Raw genomic sequence first — 23,521 nt, forward strand, 5'->3', positions numbered from 1 at the left:
GTTATTAAAAGAGCGAAACGTCCGCACACTACGCAATAGGCGATGCGACTGACAACCTATATCTTCTTACCTCATCGGGGTGCTCTTTCCTATAGTCTTCTTTCTGCTGTTCCAGCTTCTTCTGATATTCCTGGTACTCTTGAGAGAGTTTCTGCTGCTCATCGTTGCTTATCTGTTGCCCGCCTGGAATTTTGAATATCGAAAGTTTATTACGTATAACGTGCTTTTGTATGTTATAAATCAAATCAAAACGATAGCGCGTATTAATCAAACTTACCTTGCTGCGCACTGTGAAGCGAGCTGGTCAGCAGGTGAATCACATCGTGGTCATCCGCCAATCCACCGTTGGCCGCTGACAAACCGAAGAAACCGCCGCGCGGTAACTGAACGTTTTCCGCTCGGAAACAGAGCTCGTAGTCCGCCTCGTTGTTTGTTAGGCCTAATACAAATGACACAATTTAAAAACCTCTGAGCAAATGTCCACTGTCACAGTAACTATCCACCTACTATAATGACGTCATTTCATAAGTGTTTTGTTTTGTTTTGAAACGTTTACAAACCGAAGAGCGTTAATATATTAACTTTAATGAATCCCAAAATTGGTTTATACAATAAAGGCGACATTTTCTATCGCCAATTAAACCAATTGATTATTATAAAGAAAAAAATATATATAACTACTAATCCCGGGTCTACGAGAGGTTTTGTAAAGGTTTTAAACCTTTATTCTGTGTTATTTATATTTTTAGCAAAATATATATGTATATTTTCAATTTAAAATTCTTCTAAATCCATTACAAAATGTAAAAGTGACCTTTCAGTTGATTCTATATATTACAATAACTATTATATTAACTATCAGCGACTACTTGACCCGCAAACCTTGAACACCTAAACCTTCCTCGTGAACCTTTCTCGATATTGCTGAAAACCTCAATAAATTCCGTCCAGCACTTTTTGAGTTTCACGAAATGAAAGGCATTATCAAGCTCCACCTCTAGAACATACCTCTCATCGTTACGACAGCATTCGTAAGAGAAAACTGCAAATCCGACTACCACGACAGTCTTTTCATTCGTGTTCAGCCTATGTCACAGATCCAGAGATAACCCACCTACAACCTCGCAGACTTAATACTCCTAACCACTCACCATTATGGAAGTAGACAGTTAACGTGTTCATATAGTACTCAATTCTCGCTCTGGTGGGGAACGGTTTATTTCTGAAGTCGCGAAGACATCCCGAGAGCAGCTGGGTTGAGCCATCACTGGAAAAATTAGCATATGTACAGAATGTTCAACTTTGCATTGTGAGAGCTTGGACCAATTCCAGGAAGTGTTAGAGAACCTGTCCGTTACAGTCTGTTACAGGTCAAAAGTAACCATAACTGACATGGTACACCGACAAGGTCAAGGCCGTAGCAAGTGCAGATGCATGGCCTCTGCCTACCCCTTCGGGAAAAAGGCCGTATCACCCCGACGTGCGTCGTTTCACAACTGAGCGTTATTTAAGTTTTTGGCCACCACCACTTGAGTACAATATCGAATAACAATTGTATAATCAGGCAACGAGCGTGCCTTCTGGCAATATCCATGGGCGATATCACTTAACATCAAATGTTGTTCTTTAAAAAGGCCATTTATCTCTGAGACCATGCGATCGAATCACGATACACCTATTCTGTATGAGCATGACTAGGTCGTACACAAACTGGCTTTAGACCCTAATCGTTTAGGCGGCGGTATCACTTAATATAACACAAAGTTTACAACCCCGGAACCTCTAATGCGGCCACCCAGACCCTGAATAGCAGAGTCTGGTGTGGGCAGGGTTTCTTTCGAAGGCAGGGGATGGACAAACGCATTTCCACCTCAGATATTACAAGGCTTATTTCTAAAGAAAGAAACTCTAAATACTACTCATCTCTTATGATCGAAGTTTTTCGTTCCGTCATTCAAAACTGCCATTATATAGGGGTTATTGTGTTTATTATCATTGTCGAACGAGTCGAAAATGACAGCTAAACCGTTCCACCTGTCAGATGAACCGAAAACGTCACCCGTGTAATCGCCGCGTTGGGTCGTGTACCAGAATGCCTGAAAACCAATTTTCAACATTAATGAACATTAATGAACAATATCCTCCATCTTCTTCTTCTGGTGCCTTTTTCTTGTTAAAGGTTGGCTGTAACCAACTTGAATTGCCGGGTATCTTGCGCGAATCTAAAAAGCTCCTGGGCGGATGTGATGCCGATGCACTCCCATACGTTCCGCAACAAGGAAGAAGTATTTCCTTCTACCAGCCCGTCTCTTGCCTTGAATTTTTCCCATCATTATGAGCTGCGACTTTACGTATTTCAACAGTCTGCACAAACTTTCATGTCATCCCTCCGAGGACTCTTTCCTTCGTCACTCTGGATCCAGCTGACTGGAAGAATGCGACGGTAACACCACATCTCAAAACCTTTGACGCCTTTAGTTCATACCTCACAGCCATATGATGGTACTGGCCAAATGTTACAGACAAATTGTTAATATTAAATCTATACATATCAAATATTAACATTCATAACTTCAAGAACCCGCCAATGCGCCAAAACGCAAGATGGCGCCGCACTCTTCTACACATAGACAAACGTCATTTGTCACAGAGACGCCATCTTGTCTACAGAAGCGTTTTGGCAGGTTATTATAATTATTGTAGACGATTTTCAAAATCTTGTCAAACCTGTCCTGTCAACATCCTTAACACAGAACATAGGTCGTGATCATTATTGAAGACCCTTCCTACCCCGTAAGTTTATTTTTCAATTCTTGGACTCATCCGGAGAATTGGAGTTACGTATATCGAAATCCAGCTTCTTACCAATCCATCAGCCCCAATACGCCCTCGACCAGTGATCTTGAACATAACTTCCACTTCCCACCAATCAAAGTTGATGGGCTGCTTGGTCCATATCGCTCCTTTTTGACTTCGCAGTGATGGTGGAAGACGCACGCTCTGTCCCGACGCTATTGCATCTGAAAGGAAAAATAATTTAAGAGCTCTGCCCTGCATTAAAGCCTGAGGCGTTTTTTCGGTCTGGGCCTCAGATGGGTATCTGTTTCATGATTCTCTATCTAATAGGCAAGTAGGTGATCAGACTCCTGTGCCTGACACACGCCGTCGTGTACTCAACTAAGGCAAGGTTACCTCACGATGTTTTCGTCGTTCGAGTGAATGTTAAATGCGCATTAAAAGTCTATTGGTGCACAGCCGAAGTTCTACGACCTCTGGGAGGAGAAACACGCTGAAGCCACTAACTAGACCTAGACCTTTTTTAAAAAATATTTTATAGTAAAAGATTTTTTTAGTGAACTAGTGCACCTATTTAAATGCAAACTTAAGGAAAATTATTTCATTGATGACACCGACGCATCTGACAAGTTCATTAGGTTATCACATTCTGAGGACAGGATTTATTAATCAAAAATTAATATGTAATTCTTTAAGTATTTATTCATATCGACGAGAAACTCCGATGAGCCAGAAGATCAAGAGACGTAGGTGCAAATGGATAACCTACACACTGCGAGGAGATTCCAATTATATCCCCAAGCACGCGCTTGAAGGATGAAACGCCAGGAAAGCGGAAGAGTGGCCGTCCCAAGCAAACCTGGCGATGATGCAGGTGAGGCAAAGACAGCCAAAAAGACTTGGAGCTAGGTGAAATACGAAGACCGACTCTGGATACTCTCTGCTCCATCCAGGAATCATAGGATGCCCAAAAACGAAATGTCCTTGCTATTTCAAGAAAATAATTGACTTAAAGATCAGTCAATTGATAGTTATGGTAATGAGTAAGAAGTTGCTTTGCAGCGCATAAGAAGTCTTGAAAAACAGCTATTGGAGGCTCAACAATATATTAATAACCTGGAGGCAGTCTCACAAAGTGTAAAAGATACACAAATAAATGTTTTATATTACTTATATTACCAACTCATAATCTAAATAGTTTAGGTTATATTAAAATTAATAAATACATTAAGAAGACACAGAAGCTAGTAAAACAATATAGAAATGTAAACTGTTGTGGATTTAAAAGTTCAAAACACACAACTTCAAAATGAACTTGACTTGCATTTAATTGAAATAGAAAACGTTAAATTAAAATATGAAACTGACACTTTAGATTTAAAAACAGAAATATTAAAATTAATTGAACTTACTTATTGAACTTAGTCTCACTTCTAAATTTGAAGAATAACAATGTATGGTAGAAAAATATTCTTCTGCAATGGAAGATCTGCTTCAAATTTCTAATTACACCGCAGAATGTTATGATCATTTGCAGAATAAAACTTATGGTTGCAATTATAAAAGCCAACCCAGTCTCCAATTACCACAGACACCACAACAAACACTGAGTTAAAGGATAAAATTAAGCCAAAAGAAAGGAATTTAATGTATTCCGATGAAATGGGTCAGGACATGGGTACTATTGTACAATTAAATGATGGACAAGCATTTATAAACAGCTGCTATCCCAATGTCACTTTTAAAAACATTGTGTAAAATCATATTATCAAAAACAATAATAATTGTAATAATTTTTATAGAGAACAGGGGAAATGTAAATAAACATGATCTTTTAGTATTATATGAAAAACTTTGTTGTTTAGACTCTAAAAGGATCATAATGTTTACATTTCAGAAAATGAGAAGAAGATATATTCTTAATCAAACATTGCATACATTGGCAATGTGTAATGATAAATTTTGTAGGTATACATAGGTATAGTAAAAAGTTTTTTATCACAAAGGGTAGGTATTATTACCTACCGGCTTCCTTAAAAAGACATAATATAGCTGTTTCGCTATCATATTTTATAGAGATGACAGCCAAGAATTTGGCTAGACCCTTGCTTCTATTGAGTAAGCATTAGATTATAAGACTTTGGGAGAAATTGCAAATAAAATTTATTTAAATTATATTATTTGGAATTTATATATAAGAAATGTTGTATAAGACAACAGAGCACCACTCTTGCAATAATAAAGTAAGTATATGAGATAAAAGTCATTCCCAAAAAAATATTGTGCTACATCAAAATATACAGGGGATGAAAAATAAAGAATTAGAAATTGAACTATTCTTGAATAGTCAAAAAATAGACTTTTTGTGCATAACAGAGCACTTTCTAAAAAAAATATGAAGTTTTGTTTTATTTTTGTAACCACAGTGTGTTTTGCAGAGAAAATTCAATTCATGGTGGCTCATTAATCCTAATTAATAAAAAAACTTAAATGCAAAGAAAGAAAGGATATTATCAGCCTCTTTGAAGAACTAACTATTGAAATTTCCTGTGTGGAACTGGAGCAATCCATTTTTGACATTGTCCTCCATCAGCTGTCTATAATAATGTTGAAAATGTATTAGTGGAGATATTGTGTAAATTAGTTAAGCTAATTGTGTGTCGATTTACTTGTCATTCTAGTTCAAGTATACGCATACTTAGTCTTTTTCACAAGATTAACAGCCAGCACTGCAACTTGTATAGATAATATATTTAGTGACATAGCCCCTTTGAATGTTTGTATTTTCAATAGATTTAAATCTCATCACACTGGTCAATGGTTTGAATTCCAATTAAGGCAACAAAAAACATGTAAAATGAAGAAAATTGTGATAACTTATATTACAAATGACCGTTTGGGCAGATTTAGAGAAGCATTGGTGTATAGGATGCCATTTCTGTGTGACAACTCATCCCCTAATAATTTATACAATACTTTTTTGGATCATTTATTGATGAATTCAATAAAGTATTTACTCAAAAGACTGTATTGGTCTCTGAGAAAACAAGTTTCTGTGACTGGGCAAATGAGGAGTTACCCAGAAAAAGGTTAATTATATGAAATGTATGATGAAAAGCAATATAACACTAGTGTGGAATTTAGGGAATATGTTAGGTTGTATTCAAATAATTTTTTAAAAAGATTGCAAAATTGCAAAGTCACAATATTAAAGTTCAACAATAAAAAATAGCATGAATAAAGTAAAAGTAAAACTTGGAAAATAATAAATGAAGAATCAGGTAAAGCATCTGACAAACGAACCGATTATATGTTAAAAGTTAAAGGGAAATTAATAAAATCTGACCCAGAGGTAGCTTCTACTTTTGAACCTTCTACAGAGGTTCAAACCATATTTGTGCTGCAGAAGCGGGCTGTTCGGGGTATTTGTTGTGTTTCTCCGAGGGAGTCAGCATGGAATAAGTTTAAGGAATCAAATATTATGACACTAATAATAATAATAATAATAATAAAGCCTTTATTTCGTTCCATACCATTTACATTACATGCTAATACAACTAAACTAAAAATTTTGTGTTAACGTGGTTAGTAATACAGTATATGTAATATTATTTAGTAATTTAATATTGAAATAAATGTTAGAATTATTAGTACCATATTTTATTTTCCTAGGTATGGATCCCTTCTAGGGTATAGGCCTCCTCTAGCCGCTTCCAGTCCTCTCTGTCCTGACCCCTGATCATCCATTCTTTTCCGGCAACATGGACAATGTCATCGACCCAGCGTTTCTGGGGTCTGCCAACTCTCCTTTTTCCCCTTGGACCTAGCCATTTAGTAGCTGTAAGTGTCCATCTATCATCTTTCAAGCGAGATATATGTCCTGCCCATTTCCATTTTAGCTTCAGTGCATGCTTTAAGGCATCTGTAGCTCTAGTTCTTTCTCTTATTGTTTCGTGTCTGATTTTGTGTATCCTTTTTAATTTTAGCATACTGCGCTCCATTGCTCTCTGACATGACCTTACTTTACTTTTGGTTTTGTTATCAAATACCCATGTTTGGCATGCATATGTTAGGCATGGTAGTAGGCAAGTGTCCATTACAATCTTTTTGTATTCTGAACTGTAATTTCCTTTCAGAATCTCCTTATGTGACCAGTACCTGTTCCAGGTAATGTTTATTCTCCTGCAAATTTCCTTGTCATTGTTGGTGGTGTCAAACGATACCTGCTTCCCTAGATAGATATATGACTCTACATATTCTATTATTTTGTCATTTACTTTTATAGGTTTGTGCAGGCTATTTGACATGATTTTAGTTTTGTTGGGGTTCATACTCAGACCTACTTTTTTACTTTCCACATCCAGGATTTGCAGCATTTTTTCCAGCGCTGATGCAGTTTCACTAAAAACAGCTATGTCATCTGCGAATCTGAGATGTGTTAGGTGCTGATTTATTAACGGTATGCCCCTGCTTCCCCAATCAATATTTTGAAAGACACTTTCTAGGACTGCTATAAATAGTTTTGGGGACAGAGGATCACCCTGTCTTACGCCCCGTCTAATGGGGAACTCTGCACCTTTCGTTTCTAGTTTTATTCTACTTGTGCTTTTAGAATATAGGTCTTTAATGATTTGTATATATCTATCTTCCACTTTATTTTTTTCCAATGCCTGCCATATAGATGTGTGTGTTATGCTGTCGAACGCTTTGGAATAGTCCACAAAAGCTATATAGAGTGGTCTATTGAATTCCTTATATTTCTCTATAAGTTGTTCTAAAGCATGGATGTGGTCCACAGTTGAGAAACCTGAACGAAATCCTGCCTGCTCCATTGGTTGGTTTTTATCAACTGTTGTTGTTATTCGACTAAGTAGGACTGATGAGAATAGCTTATAGATGGTAGGTATCAAACTAATTGGTCTATAGTTACCAATATCCAACGGGTTTCCTTTTTTGTATAGTAACACAATGTCTGAGTGGCACCACTGTGTAGGGACATAGCCTTGTTCCAGCACTATGTTAAATAATTTTGTTATGATACTAGTTAGTATTGGTGCTCCGATTTTTATGGCCTCATTAGTTATATAGTCAGGTCCTGGACTTTTGTCAGGTTTTAGTTTGCAAATATATTTATGTATGTCTTGTTCATCAATGGCTTGTAGTATTTCCTCCGCATTCTTGGTGGTTGGGCCAACTGCTCTGTCATCCTGATGTTCGTAGAGGTTTCTATAGAATTCAGTAGCACACTCCATGATTCCCTTTCTAGTTTTCATTTCTCTGTGTCCATTTTCTAGTTTTGTTATCCAGTTTTTGTGTGTGTTTAGCTCCTTAAGCCCCCTCTTCGTACTTCGATATTGCTTTAGGTTTTTTTCTAAAATATGTTTTCTGTGGTTTTTATAATCTTTTCTTATGGCTTTATTTGTTGCTTTGAATAAATTCTTAAGTTTGATCTTATCTTCCTTGTTTTTAATTTTTTGTTTGATTAAAATTGAGCGTTCATTTATTAGTTTTTGAGTAGATTTGCTAATTATTTTATTTGTTTTGTGGTCTTTATCTATTTTTAGGCTTTGTTTAATTATTAATTCTAGGGCGTCATAGTAAGTTTGAACATCATTATTATTATATATCTCTTTAAGGCGGGTATTAATATTATCACTTAGGTTCTTCAAATACTCTGATTTTTCATTGTCGGTTTCAGGAGATTTTGGTAACATTACAAATTTCTTTCTTGATAAAGTTGGAGTTATCAGTATTACAGAGGCTCTGACTAGTCGATGGTCAGATGGAAAATCTATTTTATTTATAATTTCCATGTTTATTATGCACTTGGGGTGATTACTCATTATAAAATCTATTTCATTTTTTGTTTGTCCATTAGGCGAAATCCAGGTCCATCTACGACTAAGTTTTTTCTTAAAGTAAGTGTTCATTATACAGAGCTTGTGTTCAAAGGCATATTGGATTAGTCTTTCACCTCTCTGGTTACGCTTGCCATAACCATAATTGCCTAGTATAAGTTTTTCTTTATGTTTGGGTTGACCAATCTTAGCATTGAAATCTCCTAAAATCATTACATTATTGTCAGGTGTTTCATGGGCTTTTTCAAGTTCTTCATAGAATTTATTGATTTCAATTTCATCTGCTTCTTCGGTTGGTGCGTAGACTTGGATGAGTGATATGCAGTGTTCTCCAAATTTCATGCGCAGCAGGGCTACCCGTTCAGATATACCAGTGAACTCGATAATATTGGCTTTGTGTTTTCGACTGATAAGAAACCCAACTCCATATAATCCAGGTGTGTTTCCCATGTAACAGAGGATGTGTTCATGATGTTCTTCTATATTAGATCCCATTTTTCTGACTTCTGCTAATCCTAATACATCTATTTGAATATTTTTCAATGAGTGCACAAGTTCTATCAATTTTTCTGTTGAAGCTAAAGTTCTCACGTTGTAAGTTCCAATTTTCAACACTCTTTTTTGTTTTTTGTTTGTTGCTAGAGGGTTTTGGTCTGATTCCCCACGGGGACCAGCCGGATTGGGGAATGTTTTTCTAAATGTTTTACTTATATTTTTATGTTCTTTGTTTATCCGGCTGTCGAGTTCCTATGTTTGTTTTGATGTGAGGGTAGGGGTGGTGAGAGAGTTACTTCTTCCTCGCATCATGTCAAAGGCGTTTGACCTGCTTGCTTTTGTTGTTGCTGTGGGTTGCAAATTGCTCTTTTGGGCGTATTTTGGTGGTGAAATTGACATAGAACGCTCGCGTTTGCGTTTCTCTTTTGTTTGTATGCTATCCCGTATGATGAGTTTGTCATATTTCAATACTGCATGCTTTCCCTTCTGTCTTTCTTCTATCAACTGTTGTTGGAGTTCCCTTCTTTTAGTTAGTACATTTTTAGGATAGTCTTCATTTAAATAGATTCCGGGCAGCTTTTTCTTATTTCTCATGATTTGTTCTTTTTTCCAAGCATGTAAAAGAGAGATGATAACAGGTCTTGGTTTTTCGTTATCTACCCCCTTTTTTCCTAGGCGGTATATATTATTGATGTCGTTATGGCCGATATCTATATTTATTTTTGATCGAATCATTTCAGTGACTATTTCTATTAGATTTTGTTTTGAAATCTCTTCCTCTTTAAATCCAAAGGCTATAATATTATTTTTACGGTTTTCGCGCTCTAAATTATCAATTTTCTCGCGTAGGTTCTTGTTTTCGGATTTCAGGTCTGTTATTGCTTTTACTAAAGGGTTTAGTTTCTCCTCCATTTTTTGCATAATTAAATTCGATTGTTTTTGCATTTCTATCTTCATGTCATCAAAAAGTGCTATAAGATTATGATCCATTCTTTACGATCACGAATCGGAACTTAGTCGTTGGTAGCTTGTACTTTTTAATTATGGCAACAATTTGGTATATATCAATAGTGTCACTTTAACTAATATTGATTGTCAAAGTATTATGTCGGCTCAAATAACCTTCAAAGTTTCACGAGTTTAACACAAGATCTTAATGTTTAATGCGTCACTTCACACAATGTTTTATATTTAAAAGAAATGCCACTATTACTTTTAACCTATTTTGTGATAGTACACTACGTTTTTCCTAGTTTTTCTGTATTTTTGTTGAGTTTTCGTCTGGAGCGACTACTATTACGTGTGCGTGTTTTGACAGCCGGACTCTCACTGATTATGACACTATCTGGTCAATATATTTTTGAAGCCTTGTTGTATGTCCAAAAAAATATAAACGATTTTAAACAAATGGTGACTTTCACTAGTATAATACGCGAAATAGAACTAATTTTAGTGTACTACCAACCAGGCTCCAAAAGATAAACCACTCCTTATATGGAAATTGTATTCGTTTTTACAACAAACTCCCAAGCGAAATTAGAAAATTATCACTAAATAAATTCAAAGCCCTGGTTAAACGAAAATTAATCAATAAAGCTTTTTATAAATTTGAGGAATACTTAAATGGTCCTAATCCATGGGATTGATTTGCTCCAGTTCAAACAATTTGTATGACTCAATACTTGGCGATTAAAAAGAGTGGCGGAAAGTTTCTTGCCAGTTCTTCTCACCCGCTCTACGCCCTTGACTTGCGAAATGGTAGTAAATGTAAATTTACAATTAATTTAACTTCTTTCTGACGATTCATAAGTGTACTTGTTTACATATTATATGAATAAAGATATTTTGTGTTTGAGTTTAGGACATTTTGGTATCTGGGAAAGGGAAACAATTTCATGTTCAAAAGTACAAGTTTTATTTATGTATTTTCAAGAATGAATAGAGTCAGTGACAATTAACGCCGCCCAGGCTTCCATTCCCTGTGAATCAGTCGCAGAAACCACAGAGTTCACGGTCAACGTAAAACATGAATTTCGAGATTCTTTTAATTAAGATCGAATTTAAATAAAGTCTCTTTAATATGCTTTTAATAAAATCGATACATTATCATAAATAAATATCTATAAATAGCAATTAAGATGCTTTAAATGTATTTTATGCTGACGAAATAAGATATTACACGTACAAGGATATACAAGGCAACAGAGGATGGTTAGGCTTTGGACCAAATCCAGGACGTACTAGAGAAGGGGCAGTTCAAAAGTACCCACAAGACAGTAGCAAGTGGAGATCCTGCAAATTGACAAGGTATTATCAAGGAAAGGACCTCGCAGTCAAGCCACAAGGCCAACACCTCTCCGTTTATACTGAAGGCTTACAATGTATTATTAGAGAAATCCAGGTTGGTTATTGTATTTTCATTGCAATCATAGTGAAGATGGTTAAATTAGAAATTATTCAACAGTCTGCTTCAATTTAGGTGAAAGGAATGTGATGAAATACATTTTAATAATGTATAAGTAACATATGCATAATGAAAATATAATCTAAAGATATGCCACAGTAGTTAAAGCGTAGATAATTTTAAAATGTGATAATAATTTGATAACTCCAGTAGCAATTGAACACAGTATATCTTGTTTTACAAGCTTATTATGATTAAAATTAACAATTTATTTTAAGTGGCTCCCAATAAGGTCATACATAACAAGTGTCTCCATGGTGAATTTTTCCTCACCCCACAATATTATTGAATACAGAGAATTGTAATGGTTTAAAGTTGTGTGTAACAGTAGGCTACTAAGAGTCGTAACAGATAATGAACAGCGGAAAGGGTTAGAGGAGGCCTTTGCCAAGAGACACACCAAACTGTGAGATAAACTGTAGTGAAAATATATCATAGACCACAGAGTTGCAGAATATAAAGGCTATATTATTATAGAAATAATGTAATAAATTTACAGTCATTAAAGGTTTATTTAAATCTTCCAAGACATTCTCCTAATAATCAATGTAAAATGAAAAATTTGTAAGGTACAAATCATTTTACAGAATAATTTAATAACCTTATAAAATGATACAAGAAATAGCCAGAATGTAATGAAACGTTAACATGAAGATAATACAATAATTGTGTAGGGAAGTTGTTTTATAACAATTTTCCGACATCTGTTATGGTTGCCTACCATGCCTTATTTAAAATTAATTAATTCGAAGGAGCAGTGTTGGCCTAGTGGCTTCAGTGTGCGACTCTCATACCTGAGGTTGTAGGTTCGGCTGTATACCAATAGTCTTTCTTTCTATGTGTGAATGATCACCTACTTGCCTATTAGATTTAAAAATGATCATGAAAACTGAATGATTCAGAAATCTGAGGCCAAGACTTAAAGGTTGTAGCGCCATTGATTTATTTTTTATTTTAATTATTTAAAATCGATTAAGGCCGTTAACTATATTAAAACCAGTTTGACGAAATAATTAAATGTCTAATAATCTATAAATCAACATGCAAGTAATTTCGATTCGGTCTATTATGTCCTATCATCGAGTGTTGTTATAAAAAATTTGTTTGAGTATGCAGATATTTACCCAAAAATTAGCATCCGTTCAACGGCATTTTAAATAAGGGGCAATAACATTTTAATTCATAAAAACCTTTACAAAGAACTTGAAACAAAACTTATTTTTGCTGTCGTGGAACGTAAAGCAAGATTTGACAAGCAACCTCTCTTTCGCACTTAAGCAAAATACAATTGCGCTCTCTTTCTCATTTGACACATATCACTGACGTGTAACACGGCATTAATTACACGAATATTGAAATAACAATTTTAAATAACGAATTATTCTTGTAAATTTATTTATATATTATCCAATTCAATGTAAAATGTGTAGGTAAATGGCCAAATATAGAGAAAACAACACTTACTTCCGCCATACTCCCAAAACGGCACCGATCCATCTTTTTGCGCTAAGTACGGTGGTTTGGAAGAATACTTTTATTCGAAACGTCTGTGTACTGTTTGTTGTGTACTTGTATTCACTAAGATGCACAAAATTGAACACAATAACAAATTTATACTAAAAGAAATCATTTTTACCGCGGAGCGCTCGACATGGACTAACAACCAAATGTGACTTCACTTCACTTTATTTATAATGGCGACATCTGTGTAAATCACAATTCCGCCAATGTCACGTTCTAAGTCTTCACACAGTGAGGATAGATTTGATAATTTGGATAGATTTAATTTTATCTAAGCAGAGTTACCCAAAACAAAAATGACATCACAATAAATACAACACACACAGACATCTAATAATATATACAAGAGGTTAACATTTTACTACAAGGTATGAAGGGGAGAATCTTATTTATAACTTTAATTTATTAACAGAAATAAATTTCCCTAAAATTTTGACGATCGAGCTGGATGGGAGGGAAAGTAGGGAGTTAAGGTTACATGGACGAGGGAAATCTGGAGAAAGATAGTCAAATAACGAGTCATTAATTAAAGAACAGTTAAAAAATATATGGTCTGTCGAGCCCTCGTCCATACCACACTCACAGAGAGAACTGTCTTTAATTTTAATTTTGGCTAGATGAACAGGAGTACAAGCGTGCCCTATACGAAGACGGCAGATTATAGACGTGACCTTTTTGTTTAAAAACTTATATTTAAAAAACCACGGCGAAGAAGGGATAGAATACTGAATATTAGCATAGTGCCTGCCAGTTTTTTCTTTAGAAGATTGCCAATCAATAGTCCAGGATTTTAAAAGGTGGGAGTACGCAAGAGCTGATAGGTCGTGGGCCGAGATGTTGGGATGCTGACAAGATCCGCAGAAAATAGCACCTTTTGCACAAGAGTCAGCAGTTTCATTACCCGCTATACCACAATGACTAGGTATCCACAAAAGTACAATATGAATATCTTTTTTGTGTAGTAAAACTAAACAAAGCTTCTCTTATTTTTAGAATCGTATTATGTTTTTTTTTAGACCTGAATGGATTGGAAAGAATTGCCTGTAAACAGCTGCGAGAATCGGAAAAAATTGTAACTTTATTTAGGTTGTGGGACTCAGCATACAAAACCGCTTCTAGGATTGCAAAAGCTTCACCTGAAAAAACGGAGGTCAATGGAGGAAGTTTAAAGTTCAATACTGTTTTGAATGAAGGGACCCATACAGCCGCACCGATGCACTCATTATTGGGAATCTTGGAAGCATCAGTATACATCGGTAACCAACCCTGCCAGTCTTTTGAAATTTTTTCCAGAAAACAAGTGGAAGCTTGGGTGGATTTTTTTTCAATTCCAAAGTTTAAAATTATTTTAGGATCAAAAATGAGGGATTCATAACTATTTAAAAACAAGGGATTACTAGAGAAACTTTCAACAGGATTAGGAAGACGAGAAAGTTTATTAAAACTGTGTAACAGGCATGGAACATTACCTGTACTAGATGGCATCGTGAGATTAGATAAGCGACGTAATTTGGACAAGATGGAATGTGAAGAGTATTGAAGGACTTTGATGAAGAAGCGGTCACTTAAAAATTGTCTACGTAAATACAGGGGGGGGTCAACACATTCTATTTGGAGAGCATTGATGGGAGAGGATTTCATAGCACCAAGGATGATGCGTAAAGATTTCGATTGAATTTTGGAAATTTTATCAAGGGCTTGCTTGTTGCCAGGATCTAAAAGGAAGGTGCCATAATCAAAATGACTTCGTACCACAGCATTGTATAAAAGCTTTTGCGAGTAGGGGTGTGCTCCCCACCTCACACCAGATAATGAACGGAGAACATTAACACCTTTCTCACTTTTTTTAATCACATGGTTAAAATGAGGAACACCGTTTAACTTTGAGTCTAAAATAAGGCCTAAAAATTTTACTTGCTTACAACACGATACCAAGGACCCTTTATATGAAATGTTACACCGTGGAACCTTGTATTTTGTAGTAAACGTGACCGCCGAACATTTGGGCACAGAAATAGAGAGACCATGATCATTTAACCAATCACCCAAATAATCCAAAGCCGAATTTAGGCGTGATGATGCCTCTTCAATAGAATTTGATGAAAAGTATAAGGCTACATCGTCCGCGTATTGAAGAATCTGACAGAAGGAATTCACAACAAGCTCCAGGTCATAGGTGTAAATGTTGTACAGAAGAGGACTCAAAACAGAACCTTGAGGTAAGCCCCTCCAAATAGATCTAGGAGACAGCTCCGTATTTTGAGATCTTATAATAATATAACGATTCGAAACTGCATTGCAAACAAAACGTACCAACTTCTCAGGAATACTCAGCTGAAGCATTTTTTGCCTGAGCACCGGAACCAGCACGTGGTCATACGCAGATGCGATATCCAAGAAAACACCCAACAGGAACTGTTTCTTTTTAAAAGCAATGCGAATGTCGGTCGTTATTATACTTAGGCTATCCATCGTACTTAAGCCTTTCCTGAAACCAAACTGGGATTTTGCAAAGATATTGTTACTTTCACAAAACCATTCTAAACGAAATTTAATCAAATGTTCCATAATTTTTAAAAGGGTAGAAGACAAAGCAATAGGTCTGTATGAAGAGAAATCTGATGGATCTTTGCCAGGTTTTAGAAGCGGAATGACGATTTGTCTGTTCCACGATTCAGGAATAATTCCAAGATCGAAAAAACAGTTTACTAAATCAAGAAAGTACCTCTTAGTGCCTAATGAAGAATTTATGAGGAATGAATAAGGGATTCCATCTTCTCCAGGGGAAGAGTCAGAGAGACCATTTAATGCTTTGTTAAGTTCTTCCAAGGAGAATTGACAATCTAGACTGTTTGAAGAGGGGATGAAAGAATTATACTTATAAGGAAGACAATCATAAAAAGGGACAGATGGAGGAGCCAATTTGTCGGCAAAAGAGGTAATCCAGCTAGACGGATCATTAAAAGGGACATCATAAGAATTGAGGGAACAACGGAATCTTCTGATCTGCCTCCAAACAACAGACGAAGGGGTACCAGGGCACATGCTCTCACAGAACTTATGCCAACCAAGACGTTTCTTATTATTAAGTAGTCTGCGAGCAGCTGCAGAAGCTTGTTGGTAGACTAAAAAATTTTCCAAGGTCATGCAAAGACTGTATGACCTTTCTGCCGTTTTTCTTTTTCGAATCATCTCAGTACATTCGGAATCCCACCAAGGAGGGGAAATTTTCCTTTGTGTAGAAGATTTGAGTGGAATATGTAAACTGGCAGATGAGGTGAGGGAGTTGACAAAATCATTGTATGAAGATAAGCAGTTTTCAGCAGAGACTACGGGGAGCGCAGCTATCTTAGAGTCAATAGAAGATGAAAAGTCTGACCAATTGGCCTGATTCAGTTTAAATTTTAAAAGAGGGGAAGGGCGAGTAACGTTCCTTAAATTGGTTGGGAGATCAATTAAAATGGGGAAGTGGTCACTCCCACAAGTGCTCTTAAAAACACGCCAGGATAGAAAAGGGAAAAGATCAGGAGAGCAAAGTGATAAATCCACTGCGTTAGCGGGATTCTGAGATGGAAGACTCCTTCTCGTAGGACAACCATTATTCAAGACACTTATGTTTATATCATCGAGTAAATCTAGTAGAAGGGACCCAAAAGAATCTGAGGAATGACAACCCCAAGAAACATGGTGGGCATTGAAATCACCCAACATGACAACAGGAGGAGGAACCGAAAGGATAATAGAACGTATATCAGAAATGAGGTCGATGTGGGGGTGGGGAATATAAACAGAAATAAACGAGATATTAAAAGCTCTCATAGCAACAGCATTAATACCATCACAATGAGGAAGAGATAATGAGTGGAAGGTGAGGGATCGGCTGACCAAAAAGGCACAGCCAGCATAGCCATCATCCCTGTCATCTCGGAGACATCGATACCCAGAAACCCTAAAGCGGGAACCCGGCAATAACCAAGTCTCCGAAATGGCTAGAATAGATGGAGCGAATTTATTGATAAGAAAGGTTAATTCTGATTTTTTACTGCGAACACTGTTACAGTTCCACTGAATTACTAAATTCGCCATTTTTGGTGACGAATGAGTGGAGCAAATTAATTTTTTGGGCAACGTGGGACGGTATGGGGATGTCATCATACTTGGATAGCATGTTACAAATGACTGCCCATAAGCAGTCGAGAAGATTTTCATTTGGGGATACTTCATTGTTTGTAAGGGAAGGGGAGCTTACGGCACAACCATTGGGTAAAGAGGAGGGTAAATTGGAAGTAATGGCCTCATGGGCCGCCTTATCAAAGGATTTTCCTGATGTAGGTCTAGAGCGAGGAGGGAGAAATATAGTTTTCCTGTAAGATGTAGTCTGACGGGAATCTTGGGAAGGTAAAGTAATGGGCTGGGATAAAGAGGAGGGGGTTGTTTTAACAGAATCTGCAAAAGTTTTGCCACTGATAGGTCTAAACCGAGCCGATGCTTCGATATAAGAAATGTTCTCTTGAGACATACAACTTTTTATATTTTTTTGTCGATTATGTTCAGGGCAAGCTTTGTTGGTCGCAAAGTGTGAGGCAGTACAAAATAAACATAATGACTCTGTTTCAGGGATATTACACTCATCACCAGAATGGGCTAGACTACATCGAAAACACCTAGGCTTCGATCGGCATTGTGACTTTACGTGACCAAATCTACAACAGTTAAGGCACTGAATTGTAGGGAGTTGGTACGTTTCAACGCGGAGGGAACTATGACAAGAGAATATTCTCTCAGGAAGGGATTGACCTTGAAAGGTTAGAACCACAGTTTGAGTTGGTATCCAATTAATTTGACCATCGGAGTTTGTCTTGCGGTTAAGGCATCTGGCCTTGAGGACTATACCAGTACCTTCGGGAACTTCCAAAGTTTCGACAAATTCCTGCATCGACCAATCAGCTGGGACACCTCTCACAAGGCCCATACGGGAAACATTATAATTAGGAATCGTAACAGAATAGTTGCTGGAAGGTACAATGGGATTAGACACAAAATTATTAGCATCTAAGCCCGACTTAAACTCAACAGATATTCTATTACGTCCCACTCTCTTAACACCATCTCGAACAATGTTGGGTATTTTATTTTTAACCAAGAAATGACCAAATTTAATTGGGCGGATTGATGTACCAGCGGATGGGTCAGATTCAGGGCAAGAAACATGGACTAAAAAAGGGCCCTTGTCATTGACAAGGTATGACTTGGGAGAGCCAGTGAGTGATGGATGGGAGTAAAATCCTGGGTTGACGTCATCAGCAGATGACCGGACATCAGTCATTGGTTTTTTGGAAGGTTCCACTAAACTTTCATGGACAGTATCGAGTCTGCGCTTGACACCAGGTTGGGGAAGCGGTGGGGTGGATAAATCCATTGATTCCACCGGAGAAGAGACCCTATCCGGAGGATCAGGGGGGTCTGGAGGGCGTTTCTCCATTATAGACTACCAAAAATATAACAAAGTAAAGGAAGAAATATAACAAATAAATAAAAATAACTTACGTAATTAGTTGATGTTATTAATTAACCACCACCAATAGGATAAGTCAACTTATATTCATTAAACTACGAGAAAAAATAGAAAATACTAAATAATGATATCCGAAACACGTGTAAACACTTATACCCGCAACGACGGAATCCAACCAAATGTGTCTCGTCAAACAAAGACAACATCAGAATTTTATCACTACTATCAAAGATAATGACACTATCAATGACATTGACATTAATATTTTTTATAACCACAGTTTAGTTAAGTGTCCTAGATAATATATACTAGAAGATGTACGTGTGTTATATTATTATTATGTTATAATATGACCTATAGTAATAGAAAGTAATTTACGATTATTTTCATTATTAACGATAACAAAACGTACAAGCAACGCTTTAGATGAGCGTTGTTTGCACGCCTGAGTTTCATCCGTTTGTTGTTGATATCCCCAAGTGCCGCACTGCAAAATTTGGACCACCGTCTCTTGTAAAAAGGTGTGAAATGAACCAACGTGAATAACGCTTAGAAGGCTGTTACTACATATATCTGAAAATAACTCTGAGCACTTTGCCGTCATTTCTGAGCGGTACAGGTGAGTACGTGAGTGAATGGAATTTCTCAGGTACAAATGAGGAATTACGACTATTTATTAAGGTACGACTTTGTTATAGTATATAGATGATTAAAAATAAGTGTCGAAAAACCTAGTGCCGTACTAAAATGGTGGTGCCGGAAGTCAGTGCAAATTTTTAATTCGACGATATTTGCAGAAGCAATATAGGTCATTTATAATATTTTCCAGCATGCCGTATATTTTTTGTGAAACATGATGGATGATATTAATTTATCCCTAATGGGAAACCGTAAAGAGTGACTTTCCGGTGACTTTTATCTGTATGGCAATAACACAGGTTATTAATACTTTAGACAGTCTTCAATAAAATATAAATACCGTACACTTTCGATAGCCCGCTAGTCTGAAATATACGTTACAGCCTTATGGTAGTATACTCAGATACGTTCACTTGTGGTGCAAATGAAGAGTAGTTTACCATGTTTGCAATATGCCAAATAACAGTAACATGTTTTAATAAAATGCTTCGATACCGTAGACGGACTATGGTATACACCAGGCATCAGCGTACAGCGTGTGAGATAGCGAATGATTGACATATATGCGTTGGTATTGATTGCGAGAAGCTCGCGAGAGCATTACTTTTGAGAGTGCTCAATTGTGCGAAGCGTTGCTGTAGTTGGTACATTCAACGTTGACCATTATGCCGCATAATGCGCTCTAGACCCTCTAGTGCTGTAATTGGAAAACGCACATAATGTCGTATTTACAGTTTTAATTCATTGAAAATTGCTTATTTTTGACCAAAATACACATTCGAATGAATAATTCTTGGACAAAGTTACTGAGTCGTCAAAATAAGCTACTTACCGATGAAAGGTTATGTTTGGTTCTTTACGTTCACTATAGCTTTTACGGCCAATTATGCAACAATTCACCATGACTGACACTTTAAATACACCTCTTAAAAGGATAAAGTCACAGATTTATCAATAAGCGGTGAAAACTTGTTTACCACCAATGGCTCGGTGGTAAACAAATAAAACCCGATACGCAAATAGAGACAGAAAAACTGATACTCTGTTTCGCTCGCACTTAAGTATTTCACGTTAATGCTTTCTCTCTTTAGTTATTATTGTTATTTTAGAAGCTCATCAGCTAGTTCTATACTCTATCTACGTTCGACACGGACATTTTTATTATTATGTTGGCTAACATGAAGCATCTACCTGTGTAACCAGTTCCAGCAATTTTGAAGCCAACAGGCATCGCAAGAGACGATGGTAAGCGACCGGATGGAATGTCGTTGATCCCTTGGAAAATGGGACGGGCTTTAGTATGGGACGCTACTTGTGTGGACACGTTTGCCCCGTCTCACCTCCTTCGGACAAGCAAAAAAGCTGGGACGGCCGCAGAGCAGGCAGAAAATAATAAACGGCACAAAATATTATATAAGACTCTTTCCTCCAACTTCGCTTTTGTTCCCTTTGGAGTAGAGACTCTTGGGCCGTGGGGTTCAAGTGCACAGGCGCTTATTAAAGATTTAAGTTAGCGCCTAGTAGATAGTACCGGTGACCTCAGAGCTGGCACTCTCCTGGCTCAACGAAGAAAGTATAACAATACAGCGAAAAAATGCTGCCAGCGTTATAGGTACACTGCCACAGAGACAAAACTTTTTAAATTTGTTTTGATTTTCTTTTTTAATAATTTTTATCATTACTTTGTAGGTTAAGAAAATTGTAGTTATACTGTTACGTTTATTATCTATATTTTTTTAATCATCTGTGGTTCACACAGACTGCACAGAGTACTCCTAAGTATAAAACTTTGATCGCGTTAGGTGAGGGGTACCGGGTTCGATTCCCGGTTCGAGGGCAAGTTTTAATTTAATTTAAATTTGTTCTCGGCCTTTCGGAGGGTTGTGCGGTACCGGGCGAGTGCCTAAACCGTACATGGACGGACACGGCCGAATTTCTAAAGACAAGCACGAATTATAAAAAATCCTATACTTGACGCTGGCTAATGCACAAATCGTGCCAGAGCCATAAAAAAAAAAAAACTTTGATCGCGAAATTTTAAAATTGCTACAAATGCAAAGGTAGGTACTTAACTACTTACTATTTGAATAACTAAAATACCCTCACTTTATTTGTCTTCAAATGTTTTAGTACCTAATATTTTTAGTGAAATGGCATCTAAAAATCTTGAATCATCTAAATTTAGCGCAGTGTATCGTCTTGATTTTTACAAAAACAAGGAAAAATGGAAATTATCTGACCAAAAGAGAACTGAAAGTAATAAAAAGTAAGTACACATTTGTAATAACCTATTGAGCGTCTAGACTAACAATTTTACGTAATGAAATCTTTCAAAATTCAATATTTCAATAGCACCATACTTCGAAGTTGATATTTGTTACAGGTAAAATATATTTACACCGTTTCTTTAGTCTTAATTTTCGGAAAAATATTAATAAATTAAAACGGCAAATTCTCAATGCCCCTTCATCTTCAATTTTATTGCGGACTTTGCATAAAGTATTTTAATAAGATTATATACATAAGAATAGAATACATAAGAATGATTTGCTATTTTAAAAGAGTACCGAGAGTTTTTTACGCCGGCTTTTTCTCTCGGCCTACACCCTCTGTCTTCTTTGCCGATGAGTAGGGATGTCTGAAAATTCAAATTTAATGATGTGGAATAAGTGATACATGTATTTTATGTTCCATAATAAACATATTTTATTTTATTTTTTTTATTTTAAGAGAAAAGCAAAGTTGGAATTGAATCTTTTATGACCAAGAATTGTTACATATTGGACATCAATTTATTCCTATATAATATTATGTCTTATTGAAAATGGATACTCTTTGTTATAACCAACATTTGTTTTGGCAGTATTACATTATGTCCTTTATTTAATATCACAATAATAATAATTCTAATATATCTCTTATTACAGTTTACAGTGTTTCATATATTGTATAATGCACCATAAAAGTAGACAATAAGATGCCAAATCCCATAGATACAAATATATGCATCAAGCCAGTCTTTTAAAACATGAATTAACCGTTATAACATAAAATAAAACATATACTACTCATATTACTGTAGTGTATTATTATATTACAGCTTAAAATCTCTTAATATAGTATATAATATCTTAATATAAGAATATTAAATAAATGATTCAAAGCAACAATCAAGTCTTGCTACTCATGGAGTTATAGGCTTTGTAGGGTTATCATTTAAGCAAGACTAGCAATATGACTTTATTGTTACATATTAAATACAGAGTTCAAAGCCTTATAATAATCTCAGTGAGCAACAAAGATTCCATTTACAGAACCAGTAGGGCACAACCTGGTTCTGGCCCCATATTTCTGTTTTATGATATTTTTTATTATAATAGGCAAGTCTTAATGGTTTCCTCCTTCTGCAAATGTTTAATAGAATGATTACACCTTAGGGATGAATGTCACAAACTTATGTCAACACTGCTCCTAAAAGATTTCATGCATTTATTGAAGAGTTTGAAGCATTATCATAATGATCGCGGTAATATTTATAGAATAGTATAGTAGTTTTAATGCATTGTAATAAATATCTTAAGTGCATCTTCAAATATAGTAGATATATCTTCAACCTACACTGAAATCAGTGATGTATGCAACCTTGCGTCATTATGGCAGACAGTATTTAGATAGACTGCTCCAAGATCTTTAGGTTAGAGGCATTTTCATCACTTATAAAATAAAATAAATTTCAGAAACACACTAAACATAACATTTGATATGGAACAAAGAGAGAATTTAAATGATGCATTTATTGAGACAGGCTCTGGTATGTATCTATTTTATCTATATAACACGTGCGCGATAAGTTGGGACCTTCGAGGAATGCGGCTCCCCGCCCGCTACCCTGCACTTCTCCGATGGCGCCCGTATTGTACCGTTCGCATCGCAAGTTTTTTACTAGGATTTTTAGTCTCGTTCTGGCTTATTCAAATAGTGTTAAAATAAAATAAAGATTAGATAAAAGCACCATCATCCCTGAGTAACATAATAAATTAGGTTAAAAAAAAACAAGGACGAACCCGCGGCGGCTGCTCGTTGTGTTCGCTTTTTTGCGGACGTTACAAACACGCCACTGTGACGTCACCGCGCTCAGGTCCCAACTTATCGCGCACGGGTTGTACATAGGGTTGCCAACTTTTTTTGACAAATAAAACGTATAACAGTGGTTTGGATAGGAAAAAAATAAAG

General features: G+C 36.2%; 1 protein-coding gene across 1 annotated transcript; it reads right to left on the reverse strand.

The window, feature by feature from the left end:
* LOC125062038 (protein ERGIC-53-like) lies at positions 1 to 13,362 on the reverse strand. The gene is given in 6 exon segments (XM_047667645.1): positions 1 to 183; positions 278 to 439; positions 1,152 to 1,267; positions 1,924 to 2,096; positions 2,866 to 3,020; positions 13,078 to 13,362. Coding segments are annotated over 6 exon segments (927 nt in total). The 5' UTR covers positions 13,244 to 13,362; the 3' UTR covers positions 1 to 28.
* Positions 13,363 to 23,521: the final 10,159 nt, after the last annotated feature.

This window comes from Pieris napi, chromosome W (assembly GCF_905475465.1).
Source record: "Pieris napi chromosome W, ilPieNapi1.2, whole genome shotgun sequence".
In the NCBI taxonomy this organism is placed as follows: Eukaryota; Metazoa; Arthropoda; class Insecta; order Lepidoptera; family Pieridae; genus Pieris; species Pieris napi.